Genomic DNA, 22137 nt, shown 5'->3' with positions numbered 1-22137 from the left:
GAACGATTATTTTGTATACGCTGCATGAGACAACTGAAGATGAAGAGTCCTGTCCCTATACGTAGCTAATTTGTGCTGTGCACCAACAAGAACCTGCTTTAAATTTCCATGCCAGGTTTTAACCCCCATACTGTACCAGGCAGGGTTAGTGGCTATGGAATATACCACCAGGACAGGGTTGTCTAAAGACACTTTTGGCAGGGTGTTAACCATACAGAAAACCACTGTATGGTTTAAAAACAAATCTTACCCAGCCTTACATTAAAACAACAGTTTTTAACATGTGTTTGAAAGGCAGAGTTACAGAGAAAGAGGGAGAGGCTGACAGCTTCCATCTGCTGGTGCACCCTCCAAATGGCTGGGCCAGGTTGAAGCTGAGAGCCAGGAACTCCATCAGGGTCGCCTACATGGGTGCAGGGGCCCAAGCACTTGGGTCATCTTCCATTGCCTTTCCAGGCACATTAGCAGGGAGCTGGATGGGAAGAGGAGCAGCCAGGACTGGAGCTGGCAAGTCCCATGTGAGATCCTGGCTGCATTGCAGGCAGAGGCTTCACCCGCTGCACTGTAGTGCCAGCCCCTACATTTTTTTTTTTTTTGACAGGCAGAGTTAGTGAGAGAGAGACAGAGAGAAGGGTCTTCTTCTGTTGGTTCACTCCCCAAATGGCCGCTATGGCCGGCACTGCGCTGATCCAAAGCCAGGAGCCAGGTGCTTCCTCCTGCTCTCCCATGCGGGTGCAGGACCCAAGCACTTGGGCCATCCTCCACTGCCCTCCTGGGCCACAGCAGAGAGCTGGACTGGAAGAGGAGCAACCGGGACAGAATCCGGCGCCCCAACCGGGACTAGAACCCGGGGTGCTGGCGCCACAGGTGGAGGATTAGCCTAGTGAGCCACGGTGCCGGCCAGCCCTTACATTTAAATAACTGTCAAGGAGTCACTGTATACAGGAGGGTTAAATACTTCATAGAAAAGAAAATAAAGAAAATATTCATAACGATCACCTTCATCTTCGTCCTTTCCATCTTCCTCTTCCACTGGTTTTCAGCCTTGACATCTCCCTTGCTTGCTGCGTCGGGCTTTCCTTCAGCTCGGTACGTGGGAGCTGCACTTGTGTTTTTCCTTCCGCTCAGCAGCTTGCTCTTCCAGAGGTTGCATGGTGGCGGTGGCAGTGTCATCGCTGCACTGGCTCCCGGGTCCTCTCCCCCTGCCGTGGGTAGGCCGTGGGATGTTCCCCTTTGGTTTTTGGGCGATACTAAGAGCAAACCAAGAAGACCAGAGAAGGGCTCTTGGATGCGTTGGGGGTCCTTGAACTTCTTTTCTGTTTCTGTGCTGTGGGGACAGAGGTTTTTGTTAGCTTACAACGAGCCTTGGCCGCTGTGCCTGTCTCTCTCTGGCCGCCCTGGTCTTGTTAGAGAACTGAGATGTTGATGGGGGCATCTGGGTGCTGCCTCTTGTGCTCCTCCTGGGAAGTCTGCACAAGGGACACGTCTGATGAGATCTGCCCCTTGTCCTCCTGGGGTCTCCTCTGTTCACGGCGCTTTATCCTCAGCGAGGTGCAGAGTCGCCCAGCACCCGCCAGCTCTCAGTTGCCTGGCACCGGCTCCGTGGGGCTCAATGTACTGCTGTGTTGCCTCCGTGACCTTCGTGAAGTAGCCCTGTACATATCCAACGCACTGACTTATTAAATTAATTCACATATCTTCTTCAGGTTAACAATATTTCATTGCAAAATACAATGGTCCAGTTATCTGTTCTTTAACCAAAATTTAGTAACTTAAGGAAGCAATTAAAAAAATATGTTTCTGTAGGTGAGGAATTTAGGCATTTCTGGCTGGGGTTTCTTGAGATGTTTTCTGATGGGGGCTGAGCTCTGGTGTGGCTGGGGGGGGCAGCTCCCTCTGTAACATCAGGGCCCCTCTATGCAAGGAAGTTAGGGCTTCCTCACCGCAAGGCAGACTCGGGAAGCCCCAGCTACTCACACTGTGGCTCAAGGCTCCAGTGCAAATCTTCCAGCCCAAACAGTGGGAGTTGTGTAGCCCGGGAAGCCCCACAGGATCCCTTAGGCTATGTTCTGTTGGTGACCAGTGAGCCACACAGCTTCAAGGGAAGGGAATTAAAATCCACCTGCTGATGCGACAGTGGCCAGGTTGCACCGCAGAGCCCTATGGGCTGGGGACTCTAAACCCAAGTCAATACTTGTCTGTATGTTGTCTGGGGGAGGAGTCTGGGGAGGGGGCTGCCTCTCCTGCCGCCTCAGGAACCCCAGGCACACCAATCCAGTTCTTACCGGGCTCTTCTAAGAACAATCCCAGGCTGCACATTATTGCCAAATAATAGTCAAAGGAAGAAATGGGGTCCACTTTGTTTCCCACCCCTTAGAAACCTGACGGAAACCAGGAGAAAGCGGAAGGAAATTTTCTCCCTGAGAACAAGTGCTTGTGCCACCTGGTGGTGAGACCGTCAAACGAGGATTCCACGCTGTTGACTGCATGTTCTGAATTGTCCTCACCGAGTGGACGAGGGTACTTCAGAGAGTTCAGATGATAGAACTGACACACAACCTTGGCCTGGTAGTTAAGCTGCCAGTTACGAAGCCTGTGGCCACATGGGGGTGCCTGGCTTTCATACCGGCTCCAGCTTCTGTCTCCAGCCTCTTGCCAGTGCAGGTTCTGGGCGGCAGCAGTGATGGCTCAGGGACTTGAGTTTCTGCCACCCACATGGAGAATGAGTTCCCTGCTCGAGACTCCTGGACTTTTTTTTTTTTTTTTTAAATTAACTTGTTTGAGAAGTAGAGTTACAGAGAGAGAGAGAGAGAGAGACAAAAAGGTCTTCCATCCTCTGGTTCACTCCTCAAATGGCAGCAATAGCCAGAACTGGGCGATTCCAAATGCCAGGAGCCAGGAGCTTCTTCCAGGTCTCTCACGTGCGTGCAGGGCCCAAGCACTTGGGTCATCTTCCACTGCTTTCCCAGGCCATAGCAGAGAGCTGGATGGGAAGAGGAGCAGCCAGGACACAACTGGTGCCCATAAGGGATGCCGGCATGCAGGCAGAGCCTTAGCTCAGTATGCTGCAGTGCTGGCCCCAGACTTCTGACTTTGACCTCCCTGGCTATTGTGGCCTGTGAACTCATCCTACGAGGCCCACACTGTCAGGATGGTGGGGTGATGGCGTTCTTCAACAAGAAGCACCGGAGACAAGTTTTGGTGAACACGTCTGTTTATTAACATTCAGGCACAAGGTGGGCTGATCTGAAGCCAGGAGGCAGGAGCTTCTTTCAGGTCTCCCACACAGGTGCAGGGGCCCAAGGACTTGGGCCATCTTCTACTGCTTTCCCAGGCCATAGCAGAGAGCTGGATGGGAAGTGGAGCAGCTGGGATGTCAGCACTATGGGGGGTGGGTTTACCCACTGCGCCAGTAACGCTGTGCTTATCTCCCTTATTCTAAGCCTGTCTCTGGCTTTATGCTGATGCTCAGGGTCTCAGCACTGTGTGGGTGCTTTAGGGAGGTTAGTGTAGGGGCGGCAAAGGGGCCATCCCGTTCCTCCTCATCGTAAAGGTCATGAGCAACAAAACACAGGGTAACAAGAGCACAGCCAGTGATGCCTTTCTTCATGGTTTTATGTGACTTGGAGGCTTTGGAATGAAGACCAAGTCACAGGGGATGTTTCTTTTATGCTCGGGTTCAATAAAGCACGTACAGCCATGCAGAAATGTGATTGGACAAACAGGGTACAACCTAGGGTAAGAGAAGGCAGTGGGGAAACCTAGCAGCCTATAGGCAGTAGCCTGTTGTCGCTGAGTCTGAAGATCTGTTATCCAACATGGGCAGATCAGAGGATTTCATTATGGCTCCCAGACAAACTCATGGGAAGGTTGGAATGCTATTTCTAGTTGTCATGGCTGGCTTTGGGAGAGGGGAGTTGTGGTTTTTACAGCTCACTTCCAGGTGTGGACTGCGCAGAGAGAGGCCCTGCAAGGTCCTTTCAAGTAGGCAGCAGGTCAAAGTGCATGGTATTTCTGGAGCCTCAGTATTAGAACCACCCAGCCCCCCCCAAAACCACGTGCCCTGAGTGGACAGGTAGGGTTGAAGTTTCCAGATATACTTGCATCAAATAAAACTACAGGAAGCTCGGTGACAAAGTATGTCCCTGATAGTAAAATATTTACTGTTCACGTGAAATTCAAGTTTAACTGGGCATCCTGTGTTCTCTCTGGCCACGGCAGGCCGCTTAGCTAGGGTGAGGCAAGAGATTCCAGGATTTGCAGCCTCCAACGCTTCAAGCGTCCAGGCCTCTGCTGGACTGGGGTCGAGTTGGGAATTACCTGCGACGCTCGCCAGAGGCGTCCGCCCGACTCCAAGATGGCGCCCGTGGCGCCTGCCAGGAGCCAAGATGGCGACCCGGGGCCGCGCCCGCGCTCCCGAGCCTCCTCCCCCGGCTTGGGAACGCGACTCGCGTCGCCGAGAGCCGGTTGCCCTTCAGCCTGGGTGGTGGTCCCGGCCGCCGCCCGCCCCACGCCATGAGGGTCTTCGGCTGGTGGCAGGCACTGCTGTGGGTGCTGGGGCTTCCCGCCCGCGGCCTGGAGGGTGAGTGCGGGCCGGGCAGGCCGTGTGTGCAGACAGAACGAGAGGGAGGCCCGGCCGCGGTGCGCGCCTCGCTGCCCCCAGGCGTTGCCCGGCGGCCTCCTGCGCGGGCCGCGGGGCCGGAGCCGGGGTGTCACCGGCCCGACGGGGAGCCCCGGCGTCCGCCGCCCGCCGAGGCCGGCCCTCCCGCGGCGAGCGCTCCGCCGAGGCCCGCGCCGGGCAGCCCTCCCGGGGGGAGCCCGGCAGGTGCCGAGGCGCCGAGGCGGAGGCACAGCGGCGCGCTTCCCGCGTGCACTACCTCGTCACAACGGAGCTCGTGGTGTTAGTTTCCCATTTTGTGGACGAACGAGCTCAGACTCAGGGCCAGCGGATCCTTGGCCGGGGTCGCAGGGCTGGGAGCTCAGGAGCCGCTCAGGCCGGGTCTTGCCTGGCCGCCAGCCCGAGAGGCCGCGGCACCTGCGTGACCCCTAGTCACGGCGGCAGCTTTGGACTCTGGCCGGCGTCCCTGCATGGAATAGCGGCCGGCTCTCCTGCCCTCTGGCTTCCTTTGGGTCCGAGTGAGTGAGACGAGGGTGGCGGTGGTCCCAGAGGTCCCCGCAGGCTGGCTCTGACCCCCGCTGAACGCTGCCTTGCTGTTCTGAGGCTCCGTGGCTGCTTCTGCCTCTGGGCTCTTAGGGCCTGTGAGTGGTGAGCAGTCCCCGGTGCCGTTCCTGGCCTCGGAGTGCCTTGCCATTACCTTCAGTGTCTCTGGGCCTGGCCCCACGTAATGGTGGTCCGTGAACTAAAACTGCCTCACGTCGCCCAGGTAAATGCGCTGTTTGCTGGCCGAGCCCCTGCTGATTCAGGGGCCAATGCGAGCCCACCTGGGCAGTCAGGGTCACATTCGGGTCCACCGTGAGGATGGCCCAAGCCACCTGGTGTGTCATCGGTCATCTTGGCCAGGCCAGCAGGTTCCTCCTTTTTTCCTGCAGAGGGCGCCACGGGCACTGCAGCCGCTGGAGGTGGCAGTGCTGACCGGGAATTGAGGGGTACAGGTGGAGTGGATCGCTTCCGGACCGTTGCTCAGGTCTCTCCTGGGCGGTCAGCTCTTACCGCGCACCTGTGCGCTGGCCCTGGGAGGGCGGTGGGGAGCCAGGCCATGCGGCCGGGCGAACGCAGGCAATGAGTCCAGATCAACTGGGTAAACTGCAGGACTGGCAAATCTGTGTGGGAGAGCCCCAGGGCTCGTTTGCTGTCATGGGGGGTCTCCCACCCTGGTCTGGGGGTCTGGGACCGTGCCCTTGCAGAGGTGAAGTTTGGGTTGAGATCTGAAGGGTGAGTGGGTTTGCCAGGAGAGGGAGAGGGGAGGCTTTCCCCGCGCAGAAGCAGGCGCACTCTGTGGCAGGTCGGGGAGATGGGTGATGGTGCCAGGTGCCGGTGCACACAGAGGCCACATCCCGTGAGGCCGAGCAGCTGAGCTGTGGGTGGCTGCACTGATGCTGCCGGGGTAGTGAAAGGGTTCCGGCAGGGGAGTGACGTGATCACGTTGGCCAGCCAGCTTTGAGGAGCAGGGTCTGGAAGCGGTTAGGAGGCTGTCTGGGGACAGTTAGGGGACTTCCTCCATTGTCCAGGGGAGATACAGCAGTGGCCAGGCTGCGGAGTGCTAAGGGATGGGGGAAGTAGATGGATTCTGAATATGATTTTTATTTTAGAACTTAGAAAAAAAAAGATTTATTTTATATGAAAGGCAGAGTTATACAGAGAGAGAGATCTTCCATTTGCTGGTTCACTCCCCAAATAGTCTCAATGGCTAGAGCTGGGCCAGGCTGAAGTCAGGATCCAGGGGGTTCTTCCGGGTCTCCCACATGGGTGCGGGGGCCCAAGCACTTGGGCTGTCTTCCACTGCTTTCACAGTTGCATTAGCAGGGAGCTGGATCAGAAGTGGAGCAGCCGGGACTTGAACCAGTGTCTATATGGAGGCCAGCATGTCAGGTGGCAGCTTTACGCACTATGGCACAATGCCGGCCTCCTGAATGTGATTTTTGTTTGTAAAGATTTATTTATTTATTTGAAAGTCAGAGTTACAGAGAAGGAGAGGCAGAGACAGAGAGAAAGAGAGAGAGAAAAAGCGCGTCCATCTGCTGGTTCACTCCCCAGATGGCCACAATGAGTGGGGCTGGGTCAGGCTGAAGCCAGGACCAGGAGCTTCATCCAAATCTCCCACATGGGTGCAGGGCCCAAGCACTTGGGCCATCTTCTGCTGCTTTCCCAGGCCATAGCAGGGAGCTGGATTGGAAGCGGAGCAGCCGGGACTTGAACTGGCCCCCAGGTCCTCCAGGCAGTGGCTTTACCTGCTGTGCCACAGCACCAGCCCCTGAAGATGATTTTTTTTTTTTTTTGACAGGTAGAGTGGACAGTGAGAGAGACAGACAGAGAGAAAGGTCTTCCTTTTTGCCGTTGGTTCACCCTCCAATGGCCGCCGTGGCTGGCGCACCGCGCTGATCCGAAGGCAGGAGCCAGCTGCCTCTCCTGGTCTCCCATGGGGTGCAAGGCCCAAGCACTTGGGCCATCCTCCACTGCACTCCCGGGCTATAGCAGAGAGCTGGCCTGGAAAAGGTGCAACCGGGACAGAATCTGGCGCCCTGACCGAGACTAGAACCCGGTGTGCCGGCGCCGCAGGTGGAGGATTAGCCTATTAAGCCGCGATGCCGGCCCCTGAAGATGATTTTTAAAGGAGATCTATTTATTTGAGAGAAAGAGAGAAACAGGGAAAGATCTTATGTCTGCTGGTTCACTTCCAGATGCTTCCAACAGCTGGGGCTGGTCCAGTCCCAAGCTGGGAGCCAGGGATGGAGTGCGCGTCTCCCATGTGGGTGGCAGGGACGCCGCTACTTGAGCCCAGGGAGCCCAGCAGCAGGAAGGTGCAGTAGGGAGTGATGTGGATTTCGGGTGTCCCAAGCAGCGTCTCCGGCTACTAGGACTCAGCTGTGGTGCCTTTCCATCTCTTTGAAGGCTGAGCGCCGGTCACCGGTCTTCAGCGTCTGCCTGCCTCTGCCTCTCGGTAACTCTGCCTTTTTTTTTTTTTTTTGGACAGGCAGAGTTAGACAGTGAGAGAGAGAGACAGAGAGAAAGGTCTTCCTTCCGTTGGTTCACCCCCCAAATGGCTGCCAAGGCTGTCACACTGCACCGATCCGAAGCCAGGAGCCAGGTGCTTCCTCCTGGTCTCCCATGCAGGTGCAGGGCCCAAGGACTTAGGCCATCCTCCACTGCCTTCCTGGGCCACAGCAGAGAGCTGGACTGGAAGAGGAGCAACCGGGACAGAATCCGGCACCCCAACCGGGACTAGAACCCGGGTTACCAGTGCTACAGGTGGAGGATTAGCCTAGTGAGCCGTGGCACCGGCCCTGCCTTTCAAATATATAAATAAATCTTTAAAAGAGTAATAAAAAAGAGTGTTTTTCTTCCCAGTCTGTCCTGTGTACTTGAAAAACCATGATCCTGGGCATCCAAGGTCCGCTTCGGCACCCCTGGCCCTGCAGTTGGTTTTCTGCTGGAGCCGTCCCTCGAAGGGTGATCACAGAGAGCCAGCTTCTCCTTCGTGCCGTGACGCTCTTCTCTGGAGGTTCTCGACTGTTTGGCTGAGCTCCGTGTGTCTGTGGCGCCTGGGGTGTTGACTGGTGTTAGAGCAGGTCTCCATCAGCTGGGGTGTTCAGGAGTAGGGGGAGACCCAAACCTCCCTTCTTCTCCAGACTCAGCCCCTCTGGCTTCGTTTTCTGCTCTGTCTTGTGGATGACACAGCAAACCTGTTTGTTTGTTTCTTCTGATTATACAAGCAGAACACGCTCATCGACCGAAGGCTGTAGAAAGACTGCCGAATCGGCAGAGCCGCCTGCCTGGGCAGCCAGTCCCTTCTCTGGGTTGTAGTCGTGGAAGTCCCTCATCTCTGCCCTGACCCAGCTTGCCTGTTTTCCCCGTCAGCGTCATAGACCCTTAGGTTGCTCCTGTGTTCCAAAAACCACAGTAGGAGCCCCTCAGTCTTGTCTGCCTCTGACCTGGCTTCCTGCTGATGGACACCGTGGGAGGCAGCACCTGTTTCCACCTGGTCTACTTTTGCTCCTGCCTTAAGGCGTTCTGTTGAGGTTTTTGTCATAGGGATCAGCTTCTATGAAGATGTGTTTAACCTTTGTTTTTGAAAGCCACTCCTGCTGGGCATGGGCTTCTAGATGCATAGACAGCTGTTTTCTTTCTGTGTTTCCAGGATGCTGCTTGGGGTCAGCGATGTGGCGGCGGTGTGGTGTAGCAGTTAAAGCTGCTGCCTGTGATGCCAGCACCCTGTATGGGCGCCACTTTATGTCCTGGCCACTCCACTTCTGATCCAGTTCCCTGCCAGTGGCCTGGGAAAAGCAGTGGAGATGCCCCAAGTGCTTGGGCCTCTCTCACCCATGGGGGAGACCTGGAAGAAGGTCCTGGCTCCTGGCTTTTACTGGCCTGGCCAAGTCCCAGCTGTTGTGACCATCTGGGAAGTGAACCAGTGGATGGGAGATCTCTCTCTCTCTCTCTCTCCCCCTCTTTCTCTAACTCTTTCAAATAAGTAAATAAATCTTAAAAAAGTTGTTGCTCTAGCTCACATTGTTTCCAGCTAGAAATCTATCATCCTTATCTTTGTTCCTTTATATGTGTCTTTTTCTTTCCCTCCTCATTGTGAATGGTTTTGAGCTGTTTCATTATGAATAGCCTTGGTATAGTTTTTTGGGGGTGTGGGGGTTTGTTGAGCTTCTTGGATCTATGGATATATGTTGTTTTTTTCTTTTAATAATTTTTTTTTTTTAACTCAAGAGGTAGAGTTACAGACTCTGAGGGAGAGAGAGACAGAGATAAAGGTCTTCCATCTGCTGGTTCACTCTCCAAATGGCTGCAACAGCTGGAACTGGGCTGATCTGAAGCCAGGGTTTCCCATGAGGGTGCAGGGGCCCAAGCAGAGAGCTGGATTGGAAGAGGAGCAGTTGGGACTCAAATAGGCGCCCATTTGGGATACTGGTGCCACAGGCAGAGGATTAACTGTGCCACAGTGCTAGCCCTGGATTTATGTTTTTTTTTTTTTTTTTTTAATGTATTTATTTGAAAGAGTTACAGAGAAAGAGAAGGAAAGGTAGGGAGAGAGAGGGGTCTTCCATCTGATGGTTCACTCCCTAGTTGGCCACAATGTGCTGGTTGGAAGCCAGGAGCCAGGAGCTTCTTCTGGGTTGGGTCTCCCCTGCAGGTGCAGAGGCCCAAGGACTTGGACCATCCTCTGCTGCTTTCCCAGGTCCTAATAGAGAGCTGGATCAGAGGTGGAGCAGCTGGAGCTCGAGTGGGCGCCTGTATGGGATGCCGGCCCTGCAGGTGGCGGCTTCACCTGCTACGCCACAGCACCGGCCCCTCCCTTTACTCCTCTTGATGGTTTTCCCCTGGTTTTGAGTATATGCTCGTGTCTATGTGCTGCCCGTGGGGGCGGAGTCCTCTTCCTGGGCAGCTCTCTCATCTCCAGTGTTCTGAATGCAGTCTCTGGCCGGCTGGCCTCCCTGGACTCTTGACTGGGGAGCATCTGATGGATTTTGCCTGGGATCGCTGCCCTGAGCTGCAGCTGGAGCTCCCTCGGGGCACTAAGCTGGAGAATTGCAGGGCTCCCCTCACTAGGCTCCTGTTTCTTGAGGACCATTGTATGAGAATCTGGTTTCTTGAAGCTGTTGTTTCATGTATTTTGTCTGTTTTCTTCAGTTGTTTTAGTACGGAGGTCAGTCTGGTCCCTGCTACCCCTTCTAGCTCAGAACAGGATTCCCAGGGAATGGTTTTGAGTTGCCGGATGAACCCGCAGAGCTCTCTGAGGTCTTGTACAAATGTGCACGCCTCGGGAGGCTCCCAGGCCTCTCAAGCCCCAGCTTTTTAACCAGCTGGTTATTTACATGCTGCTGACACGCTGCTGGCACCTAGAGGTCATCCAGCAGCCGGCGGTTCCCTGGCTGCCTGGGGTGTTCCTGCCTCCTTCATTTCCCTGGGCCGGTGCCTGGCGTGGCGTTGATGAGAACTGGAGGTCCGCGGAGGTTGTTGAGTGAGTGTATGAAACTGCCTGGGACTCACCCTTTTCTGATCATCTTTCTCAAGACCAGTCGCTGGTTCCAGTGTGGGAGAAAAGTCCCCCTGTTCCTCCCGCTGCTGTGCCTGTGCTGCTGGGCCCATTTCCCCAGGGCTGCGAGCAGGAGAGCAGAGCTTCGCTGACAGGGGCCGCCCGGTGAGGAGCTGCAGGCTGGTTTGAGCTGTTTCCCTCCAGCGGCCTGGGCCAGCATCCCCCAGGGTATCGTGGTGGGGAAGGGAAGGCCCTTTGAGAGCAGCAGCTGGAAAACTGCTCCTGGACCCGGCTCTGCGCTTCTAGCTGTATGCCTTTGGGCGCAGTGCTCAGCATGCTTGGGGCTCAGCCTGTCTTCTGTTATGGGGGTATACTAGTTATGCTAGTTGTGGGCTTGTCGTCTGTTCAGTGGGTGTACTAGTTAGCTTTTCGTTACTCCAGCTACCTACCTAAGACAAGCTACTCATGAAGAAAGAAGGTTTACTTCAGCTCCTGGTTTTTGTGGGTCACAGTCCAAGATTGGGTGGTCCCATTAGTCTGGTGCCTTTTATTTTTTTTAAAGATTTATTTTTTAATTATTTGAAAGATATAGACAGAAAGGAAGGCAGAGAGAGAGAGAATTTCTTCCATCTGCTGGTTCATTCCTCAAATGGCCACAGTGTCAAGGACAGGGCCAGATTGAAGCCAGGAGCCTGGAACCCCATCCTGGTCCCCTGCATGGCGGGGAGGAGCCCAGGGTTTGGGCCATCTTCCAGCAGGGAGCTGGATCAGAAGTGGAGCAGCCAGGACTTGAACTGGCACTCATATGATATGCCAACATCACAGGCAGCGGCTTAACCCACTGCTCCACAACACCAGTCCCTGATGAGGGTGATGGGTGGCAGATCACCTGCAGGGGAAGGACCATGTGGTGAGCCGGGACCCAGGGAGCACATCTGTCACTTGTCCTGGTGAAGCCTGCGCTGTTCCGTTATAGGAAACCCACGGTCACAGCCCAGGCCAGTGCAGTGCCTTCACTCCCCACAGGCCCTACCTGCAGGCACCATAATAAGTCAACCCATGACTTGGGGGCTTAAACATCTTCATAAATTAGGGAGCCAAATCCCATTTAAACCACAGCAGTGGCCTTGATCACCCTGTCCTGCCATCTCACAGAGCTGTTAGCATGTGTGCAAAGATGCTTTGCCCTGGCAGAATTTTATATAACACCACTATTATTTTCTTGGTAGTCTTACCAAAGAAAGGAAAATGTTGAAGTGTTTACATTATCTTTTCCTAGTCGGGTGCCTGCGCCGGCTTATTTTTGGTTACATTGCACTTGGTAAGCTGCAGGTTTCAGGTGAAGCTGCGCATTGGTGGCTGGTGGTTTAATGGAATGGGTAACTTTTTTTCTCTTAAAGGAGACTTTCTGATTTGAGAACTGTAATTCTTGGGAGCTCTCTGTCTTCTTTTTCGAGTCAAACATGACCGTGCTCATGGTGGCCTGTTTTAGTTGCAGAGGGAAGTGGTCACCTGTGGTCGGAGGAGCAGCCTGCGGCCCCTCTCCAGGTGGGGGCCGTGTACCTGAGCGAGGAGGAGCCCCCGCACAACCCAAGGAGCCGGGCCGGGGCCGCAGAAGAGGCGGACACGGTGCTGGGGCTGGACACGCTTGGCCATCCCATGGCGGTGTTGTCCGTGGTGCCCGGGGAAGCTGAGGACCCGCTGAGTGCCGAGCCCAGCGTGGATGGCACGTGCAGGGCAGACGGCGAGGAGGGCTCGAGGTGCCAGCCCCGGGAGAGCCTCCTCTCGCTGGACAGTGCGGGGTCGAGCTCCCGCGGCCGTGATCAGGAGGAGGAGCGCTACGGCGAGCCAGAGGTGGCCGAGCCGGCCCCAGCCCCCGCCGAGGACTCCAACAGCACCGAGAGCCCCAAGTCCCCCAAGGTCAGCTGCGAGGAGAGAAATGTGACGGGGCTAGAAAATTTCACTCTGAAAATTTTAAATATGTCCCAGGTAAGGAAACCATCACGGAAGACTTCCGTTCAGGCTGTTGGTTTTGTGATTTGATACCTGAGCAGCTTTCAGATGGAGGGCCGCCCGTGTCGTCAGTGGGAGGCTGGCTAGTGGCTGCTCCCCTGAGAACCGATCCTCGCTGGGGTCTGTGGGGAAGGCGGAGCTGGAACTGCTGTGGGTGCTGATTTCTCAGGTGGCCTCGAGGCAGCCTCCCACCAAGCCTCGGGATGAAGTTCCAGGAGGCAGACTGGGTAAAGGTGATCCCACAGGGCATCCTGGAGTCAGGACTGCCCACGGAGGAGGGCCGAGGAGCCAAACGAGCAGGAGAGTTGGGCTGCTTATGTGAGAGGAGTCTCCGCTAGTTCTGACAGCTGTGACTGCGTGTTGTCAACCAGGCCACCGTAGTGCTCAGAGCCCCTCCGGGGCAGGGGCAGGGCCGGCCTTGCCTCCCCTCCTGAGTGCTGGGAGGCCATTTCGCAGGCGTCACACACGTGACAGCCTGAGCCACAGTGTAAACAGTGGTGGGCATTGGGATGCTGCGCCAGTGAACTGAATCAGTGTTTGGACAGTTACATTCGTCTGGTTGCTTAGTCCAGGCTTAGCTCTGCCCAGGCGGCAGGCTCAGATCCCGTTGCTCACCTGATGCCGCATTAGACTGAGCAGCACAGTTCAAAGGTAGGGGCAGTGAGTACCTGGGAGTACTTTGTGTTTCTATTAATGAATTATGAAAAATAGCAAAATTTCCCTGTAGCCATTTTTAAAAAGATTTATTTGAAAGGCAAAGCAACAGGGAGACAGAGAAAGAGGCAGAGAGATTGATCTTCCATCTGCTGGTTCACTCCTCAAATGGCCACAGCAGCCAGAGCAGGGCCAGGCCAAAGCCAGGAGCCAGGAACTCCATCTGGGTCTCCCACATGGGTGCAGGGGCCCTAACTGCCTGAGCCCTTACCTGCTGCCTCTTGGGGTGCACATTGGCCGGAACCTGGATTGGAAGCAGAGCGGCGTCTCAGACCAGGCACTCCAGTGGTGTCTCCGCTGGTGCCTTACCTGTGAGGCCAACGCTGCCCCGGTGGGCCCTTTCTGCACATTCGTGGGTTCGGATGGGTCAGAATCCCAAAGGTCGTCCCTGCCCCACCGCCAGTTCCTCTCCCTCTGGCAGCTGTTTGATGCTTCTCCAGTGTCCTTGCGTGTGGCTGACTCCTGTGCTCGCCTCTCTTCCCGCAGGACCTCATGGACTTCCTCAACCCCAACGGCAGCGACTGTACCCTCGTCCTGTTCTACACCCCATGGTGCCGCTTTTCTGCCAGCTTGGCCCCTCACTTTAACTCTCTGCCCCGGGCGTTTCCAGCTCTTCATTTCCTGGCCCTGGATGCATCTCAGCACAGCAGGTGTCTTTCCCGGGAGGGGTCTGCGCCTCCTCCTGACGCTTGTTCAGAGGTAGTAATTATGACATTAGAAGCAGAGGAGGCGGGCAGGATGCGGGGTGTGGGAAGGTAAGAGTGAGTGGTGCAGGTTCTCCCATCGCCGGGGCTGGTGGTCTCACTTGCTGGAGGCCCCTTGGAGAAAGAGGCCCGGTCTCTGTGTGGTGGATTTCAAGGGGCAGGCTTTCCAGGTCCTGGCTAGACTGAAGTAGCCCAGCTGGTATCACAGTGGATATCCCTTTGTGACTTTAAACTACAGCTTAGACCACACCCCCTGGCGGCCTAGCTGCCAGCACCCTGTCCTGTGTCTGCCTCCCCTCCCCTCCCCTCCCCTTTCTGTTTCCCCCTTTCTTCTTATGTACACTTGTTTGTGCATGCTAGGCAAGGAAGTCATGAATTGACTTAGCTCTTTGAAATGACATGGGCCCTTGCTTTCTGCTTCTTTTATATTGTTCCTTGGGCTTCTGTCTTGTGGAAGTATTCGGTAAAATCTGTCCCTGAGAACCTGGTCCTGATGCTGTGTTTCCGCTCAGTGCTGTGGCCGCACCGGGGTCCTGCACAGTGTGTGTTAGCCCCCTCTTCTCATTCGAGATGCTCCGTAGCAGGTCCCGGGGAGGTCGTATGTGGATGCATCTGGGATGTCAGGAAGCCGTCCAGTGGGGGTGAAATGAAGCTGAGTGACACTGTATCTGCACACCGCTGATTTGCATTGTGGGAATTTAACTGCCAGTGTTGACCCAACACCACTGACGAGGAACGAAATTGCCCAGCAAAGTAGTCTGTGGTCATACCGCTTGAGGAAAATCCCTAGTTAGGTGGCCTGTGCCAGGGGAACAGACTGATGGCAAGGACGGTGTGGATCAGTGTCCAGCCTTGAGCAGGCCCTCTGCTGCCCCCGGGCACACCCAGCACTCCTGGTTAGGGCTCTGGCACTGCCCCCACAGCACTTTTTTTTTTTAAGATTTATTTATTCACCTGAAAGGCAGAGTTACAGAGAGGCAGAGGGAGAGACAGAGAGAGAGAAAGGTCTTCCATCCACTGGTTCACTCCCCAAATGTCTGCAACAGCTGGAGCGGTGCCGATCTGAAGCCAGGAGACAGGAGCTTCCTCCGGGTCTCCCACGCGGGTACAAGGGCCCAAGGACTTGGGCCATCCTCCACTGCTTTCCCAGGCCACAGCAGAGAGCTGGATGGGAAGTGGAGCAGCTGGGACTTGAACTTGAGTGCTCATAGGGGATGCCGGCACTGCAGGCAGTGGCTGCCGTACCAGTGGCAGCGCTGAGGCTTGGGCATGATGGCTCTGGAGTGTCACCACTAACCAGGCTGTATGGGCAGGGGAACCAGCCGTGCACGGGTCCTGTGCTGCAGAGATGTCCTGCCCTGAACGTGACCCTCTGCGGGGCTGTGAGCTCTCGCGTTCCCTTCCCCATGCCCAGACCTTGTCGTTTTCCCTAAGTTGGCCTCCTTGGGGTGGTGATGGCATTCTGAAGAGTCTGCAGTTTTCCGTCAGGTGCACTTTGTCCACGAGTGAGAATTTTCTGGTCAATCTGTCGTGACTGTCAGGGGCTCAGCTAACGGAAAGCACTGTGGGTCGCAGAACAGGAATGCTCCCCCTTGTGCTGTGCAGGCAAGACGTTGGGAACGAGGTGAAGCCTGCAGGAAACCTCCTTCTGGCACACAGCCCCGAGCCTCACTGATTTCTGTCCATCCCACAGACGGCTGGGGAGAAAGCCCACCGTCCATCGGGTCTTCTGACTGACCTCTCTCTTGTAGCCTTTCTACCAGGTTTGGCACCGTGGCTGTTCCTAACATTTTGTTATTCCAAGGAGCAAAACCAATGGCTAGATTCAATCACACGGATCGAACGTTGGAAACGCTGAAAGTCTTCATTTTCAATCAGACAGGTATGTGGGCACAGCGCCCCGAGGGTTGTCTGCATGGCAGAACTCCTTTTCCTGAGGGAAGGAGTCAAGATTGGCTTTGGTTTGTCCCAAACCGTCACAGTCCTGTTAGTGTCACAGTCACTGGCGAGCTTATCTTCTGGAGATACTCTGTGTTTTCAAAACAGAGATGTGAACCAAGCTTTATGGAAATCTAAATCGCACGCCACACCCTTTACCAGCAGATACTGTTTGCATACATTTTTCACTTGTCCACACAAGATTTGCATGCATCTTTGGCATATAGGGTGATGGATTTTCACAGTGAACTTGTGAAGCAGAACACAAGCAGTGCTCTCGCAGCCCTGCTGCACCTACTGGCCTGCCCTCCCCAGAGGTAGCCACAGCCCGACTCCTGATACTGCAGGCCACCGTGGCCTGCTCAGCACGTTCTGTTAGTGGACGCGTAGTGCATTCTGTATTGTTGGGCTTGTGTCGCTCAGCATTGTGTTTGTGAGCTGCACCTGCGTGGCCATGTGTGGCTATGTTTTGCTCATCTTCATTGCTGTGGACTGGGCCATTTCTCAGTCCATTTGCAGATGCTATTTAAATTCCTTAGTATTTGCTAAAACTTACGTCCGTATGTATGTATGTATGTATGTTTTGCTCTGCCTGTAAAAATTTGAGCACTACAAATTGAAATTTCTGCTACCGGAAAAGTTCACTCCTAAAAAGTGTTAATCCCACTTCTTCCTCAAGTCCAGTCATTGGGAGTCAATGCAGATTGCAGCATGCTTTCTATATATTTTAGGTTGCATGTAAATCCTTGGGCTAGCGCTGAAGCGGAAGAGCTGTGAGCTTGTGGAAGGAAGAGTGGGATGCTGTGCAGTGTCAGCTGTTGCAGGGCTTGTCCAGATCCTTGACTGACAAGGGCAGACGAAGGCCTTTGGCCTGGTGCACTAGGAAGTCCTAGAACACAACTTAAATCTGTGAGTCCCAGCATCTCTGCTGCCCACTGATCCCAGTGGGAGCTGGCTGTTCTAACAGTTTTCGGTAATGCAAGTGAAAGAATTTTTGCATTTAGCTTTACCTAGCCTGCGGATATATTCTGTGGACCTCTCAAAATGGCTGCGGGTTACTTGTTGGACTTTTATCTGGAAAGAGAACAAAAAGCAACTCTGAACAATACATTGAGTGAGAAACCTGTGAGCAGTTCCCAGCAGCTCTGGTGTTTTAGCTCTGAACAGCCAAGTGGAGAGCCAGTCCCTTGATGTGGCAAGGAGAGAGCGGCTGCAGATCACACGGACAGACAGTGAGCTTCACCCCGCACATGCCAGTGGGGGCTGTTTTAGGACTGTGTGCCATTTTGCATACCCCGTGTGCTACTTCAGAGAACGCCAACGTGGTGCGTGTGCCGGCTCATGTGAAACCGTGCATTTCTCTTGCAGGTATAGAAGCCAAGAAAAACGTGGTGGTGACGCCAGCTGACCAGGTCGGCCCCCTGCCCAGCACTTTGGTAAAAAGTGTGGACTGGCTGCTTGTATTTTCCTTATTCTTTCTGATTAGTTTTATTATGTACGCCACCATTCGAACTGAGAATATTCGGTGGCTAATTCCAGGACAAGAGCAGGAACACGTGGAGTGATGAGGGACCCAGAGGGAAGAGGCATTTCAGTCCTTCATTTCAGAACCTGGCGCTGCCATGTTTCAATGTTTTCTCCAGGGAAGTGCTGATTGCAGCTTCCGTCACAGAAGAGGAATCCTGCATCTGCTGAACAACTGGACGTGGAGAAATCTCTGCTGGTGTTTTAGCCAGGCTGGCAGTAAGCACGTGCATACATTCACCAGAACTCATTCTTGTTTTACCCACTGAACAGGATGCCGTATTTTAAGAGAGGAGTCCAGTTTGAAATGTGAAGACTGAGTATAATGACCCTAGCGTACAGTCTAGGCAGCAGACAGCACTGTGGGACTGCAGTTTTAGAAAGCTCCTGATTCCTCCCATCTGTCTAAGAAGGTTAGTTTTCCGGTTGCTTGCACTTTCTCTTTCCATGTCCGCAGGCAGGAGTGTTTTGTTCTGGGAAGATTAACTGGAATTAATAAATGTGACCCCATAAGTAACAACTGATGGAAAATAAAACAGTCCAATACCTTGGCGTTTGCAATCTCATCTCTCACCGCCTAGAGAAACTGAAATGGTTTAGGTTGTTTCTGGGTAAGGGATATTGGGAGAAGCTCACTGAGGATCCATCCTGTGCTCAAGCATAAACTGTGGTGGAAGTTATTTCACCAGTGTGCGTTGTTGGAACCTTCAGTTGCTCCTGGCACTGTGCCAGGTTTAGTGAGCCCTCCCCTCCCCCAAAAGAAGTGTGAAGCCCTGTTCTTGCCACAAGTTGATTCTAGTCCAGTTCAGGACATAATCAGGAAAGAGACAACACGTGATTGCTGCAGACCTTTTGAAAAGCTCTTTCTAAAAGACCCGTTAAATTCAGATGTGACAGCTGACTTACATGACTTTTACACTATTGTTGTTGTTTGGGAGTAGTTGAGTATTTACCTCATAAAGTACCCTAAGTCCATACAGATAGAACCTTAGTAGGTCTCCTCAAGTGTTACACTGAGTGAGAGCTTCCCACTTTATAGTATTGTGTCATTGTGAACAGCTGTGGCCAGGGTGGGGACTGTGGCTGAGATCGGTGCCATTATTATTTCTGTTTTATAAATGAACAGCTGACACAGAGGGTTAAAGAACTTACTCAGGTTACACAGATGGCGAATAAAAGGGGGGAAAAAACCTGAGTGATTATCCATCTATCCATCTCTTATAATACCTAACATTTGAGTTACTACTGTGTGACTGTCATGAACTATTTTTTTTTTTTTTTTGGACAGGCAGAATGGACAGTGAGAGAGACAGAGAGAAAGGTCTTCCTTTTCCATTGGTTCACCACCCAAGTGGCCGCTGCGGCCAGCGCACCGTGCTGATCCGAAGCCAGAAGCCATGTGCTTCTCCTGGTCTCCCATGTGGGTGCAGGGCCCAAGGACCTGGGCCATCCTCCACTGCCCTCCCAGGCTACAGCAGAGAGCTGGACTGGAAGAGGGGCAACTGGGACAGAATCTGGCGCCCTAACCGGGACTAGAACCTGGGGTGCCGGCACCACAAGGTAGAGGATTAGCCTATTGAGCCATGGCGCCGGCCTGTGAAGCACTATTTTTCAGTTTTACCTCAGCTATTTCCCTTGCCCATACAGTAGCCCCATAGCATTGGTACTACCAAGTATCCTTATTTGAGGGCAGGCATTTAGCATAGTGGCTAAGATGCCCACATCTGGAACACCTGGGTTCTGTTCCTGGCTCTGGCTCCTGCTTCCTGCTAATGCACATCCTGGGCGGCAGCAGGAACGGCTGAAGTAGGTGGGTTCCTCCCGCCAGGCAGGAGATGTGGGTTCTGTTCTGGCTCCCAGCTTCAGCCATGGCTGTTGTGTGCATCAGGAGAGTGGACCAGCAAACAGTAGGTCCCACAGAATGTCTCTTAGGAAATAAAAATGTTAAGGGGCTGGCGCCGTGGCATGGTGGGTAGAGCTGCCACCTACAGTGCCAGCATCCTATAGGGGCGCCGGTTTGAGTCCTGGCTGCTCCACTTCCGATCCAACTCTCTGCTGTGGCCTGGGAAAGCAGTGGAAGATGGCCTGAGTGCTTGGACCCCTGCACCCACATGGGAGACCTGGAAAAAGCCCCTGGCTCTTGGCTTCAGATCGGTGCAGCTCTGGCCATTGCAGTCAACTGGGGAGTGAACCAGTGGATGGAAGACCTCTCTCTCTCTGCCTCTCCTTTCTCTGTGTAACTCTGATGTTCAAAATAAATAAATCTTAAAAAAAAAAAATTTAAATATCCATTTTTCAGAGTAAACTGAAATCCCAAATAACTTGCCTTATTATCATTTACTTTAAACGATTTATTTATTGAAAAGGCGGAGTTAGAGGTGTGGGGGGGAAGCCACAGAGATCTTCTATCTCCTGGTTCACTCCCAAATGGCCACAACTACCAGGGTTAGGCCAGGCTGAAGCCAGGAGTTAGGAGCTTCATCTGATCTCCCACGTGAGTGCAGGGGCCCAAGGACTTGGGCCACTTTCTGCTGCTTTCCCAGGCACATCAGCAGGGAGCTGGATCAGAAGATGAGCAACTGGAATATGAACCATCACCCAAATGGGATGCTGGCAATGCAGGTGGCAGCTTTACCTTCATGCCACAACACCGGACTCTAGTATTTCCTTTTTTTTTTTTTAGGGATTTATTTATTTATTTGCAAGAGTTACACAGATAGAGAAGCAGATGCAGAGAGAATTCTTGCATCTGCTAGTTCACTCCCCAATTGGCCGGAACAGTCGGAGCTGCGCCGATCCAAAGCCAGGAGCCAGGAGTTCCTGGTCTCCTATGTGGGTGCAGGGGCCCAAGCACTTGGGCCATCTTTCTCCACTGCTCTCCCAGCCCATAGCAGAGATCTGGATCGGAAGTGGAGCAGCGGGGACTTGAACCAGTGCCCATGTGGGATGTTAGTACTGCAGGTGGCGGCTCCACCCGCTATGCCACAGCACCCGGCCCCTAGTATTCACATTAGTAAGCAAATTTGAAGAGTATTTTTCATGACCATAAAACACCCTATTTGAACACTGGTGATGAAGCTTGTAATTCCATCCCTGGCCTGTCTTCCAGCATCAGGCAAGAGAAACCGTGTCTCAGATAAATACCTCAGACCAGGGGCATCTGACCAGGGTCCTGAGTGATTCCTCCCCCAGGCTTGCTTTTCAAATACCTGACATCTTGTTACGTGGGTAAAGGCAAGGCCAGGCCAGAAGTCCACGAATTTTAGGCTATTTTGTGGCAAACGGCTTTATTTTTACCAAGTCCATATGAGATACATAACTGCTAATAACCAGTAAGTTGAATTTATATGGGCTGTCTCTGGATATTTAAACTTTTCCTATATCCTCTTTTGTAAGGTGCTTATATTAATTTTCTTAAGCGATTCAGTGAAGAAAAAAAGTACAGGGGAACCTACTAAAAGCTACACTATAAGGGTGAATTTCGCAGTGTGTCAACTACATCTCGAAAAAAGAAAAGGTATTAAGAACAGCCACACACACACTTAAGTGAGAAAGAACACCTCCCTACAAAGGATTCCAGAGAACATCTGTAAACCTGGCCACACCTGTCTCCGGGGTCTGTGCAGGTGCGGCGCTCCAGCCAGCAGGTGAGCCAGCCGGGGCAGGGGCGGGCGAGCCAGTGTGCTCAGGGGTCCGGCGGCCACGCCCTCACCACCGAGCGCCGCTGGGGTTCGAGTCCACGGCTGTCCAAAGGGGTCGCCGCCCTCGCCAGTACCGAATTCACCTGCCGCTCATCTCCGCAGGCCCCGGCCCCCGGCGCGCCGTCCGCTCACCGCCCCGCACGGGGCTGAGTCGAGGCCCGGGCCCGAGGAGCCCGTCCGGAGGGCGGCCCAGCGCCTCGGACTCCACGGACGCTCTGGGGGCCTTCGGGGCCCGGGCCGCGCCTGGGCCTGCGCGGCGGGTGCCGCGGTGCGGGCGGCCAAGCTCGCGGCTGCGGGCTGCGTGCGGAGCCCTGGGCTCCCGGGGCGCGCGGGGAGGCGGCGCAGGGCCGGGCCGCAGGGCCGGGGCGCAGGGGGCGGCGGGCCGCGGGCAGGCAGCGCGCCGGGCAGCCCTCGGCGGGAGGCCATGGCGGCGGCGCTCGGGGCGCGGGGCGCGACGCGGCGCTGGCTGGCGGCGCTGTGGCGCCGGAGCCCGAGCCTCGCGGCCATGGTGAGTGCCGGGAGGAGCCGGCTGAGGGGCGGCCGCGGCCGGGCTCTGAGGTGGGCTGGGCCTCGGGTTCGGGACCCGGCACCTGCCCGACGCGCGCGCGGGACCCGGGGCGCGCCCGCAGCGTCTGTCGCGCGGTCCTCGGCCGCGGTCTCCGGAGACGAACGAGCGCGAATTCCGTGTGGAGGGACGGTGGTGGGGACGCTGCGAGGGGCACCCGAGGCGCTCCGTGACCAGCGGCTTCTCGGCGGTCCGCGGTTCTCGGTGATCTGCCGAGGGCTGGCCCCTGGATTTCGGCTTCCCCCTGGCGAGGGGCCTCGGCCGCCTCTCCTGGTTGGCCGCGCAGCGCCACCTGGTGGACCAGTGCAGCATTCGAC

The 22137-nt window shown here is 54.8% G+C and overlaps 2 protein-coding genes across 5 annotated transcripts in view; both read left to right on the top strand.

Moving 5' to 3' along the window:
* The window catches only part of C4H5orf24 (chromosome 4 C5orf24 homolog), a 50358-nt gene extending 32257 nt beyond the window's left edge, over window positions 1–18101 (top strand). For 2 of the 4 annotated variants that reach the window (XM_062189107.1, XM_062189108.1), the window contains exons 3-6: window positions 12154–12650; window positions 13875–14038; window positions 15844–15974; window positions 17399–18101. In XM_062189107.1, coding sequence (XP_062045091.1) covers window positions 12154–12650; window positions 13875–14038; window positions 15844–15974; window positions 17399–17595 — 989 coding nt within the window. In that variant the 3' untranslated portion in view covers window positions 17596–18101. Of the gene's footprint in view, window positions 1–4423; window positions 4583–12153; window positions 12651–13874; window positions 14039–15843; window positions 15975–17398 lie in introns of those variants that run through there. The other 2 variants (XM_062189110.1, XM_062189109.1) reach the window with 2 other exon arrangements.
* Window positions 18102–21679: 3578 nt separating this feature from the next.
* Window positions 21680–22137, top strand: part of PCBD2 (pterin-4 alpha-carbinolamine dehydratase 2) — a 52717-nt gene continuing 52259 nt past the window's right edge. Inside the window, exon 1 of the mRNA XM_062189113.1 lies at window positions 21680–21763. Coding sequence (XP_062045097.1) covers window positions 21680–21763 — 84 coding nt within the window. The remainder of the gene's footprint in view (window positions 21764–22137) is intronic.

This window comes from Lepus europaeus, chromosome 4 (genome assembly GCF_033115175.1).
Source record: "Lepus europaeus isolate LE1 chromosome 4, mLepTim1.pri, whole genome shotgun sequence".
In the NCBI taxonomy this organism is placed as follows: Eukaryota; Metazoa; Chordata; class Mammalia; order Lagomorpha; family Leporidae; genus Lepus; species Lepus europaeus.
This window is presented reverse-complemented; position numbering and strand designations above follow the sequence as displayed.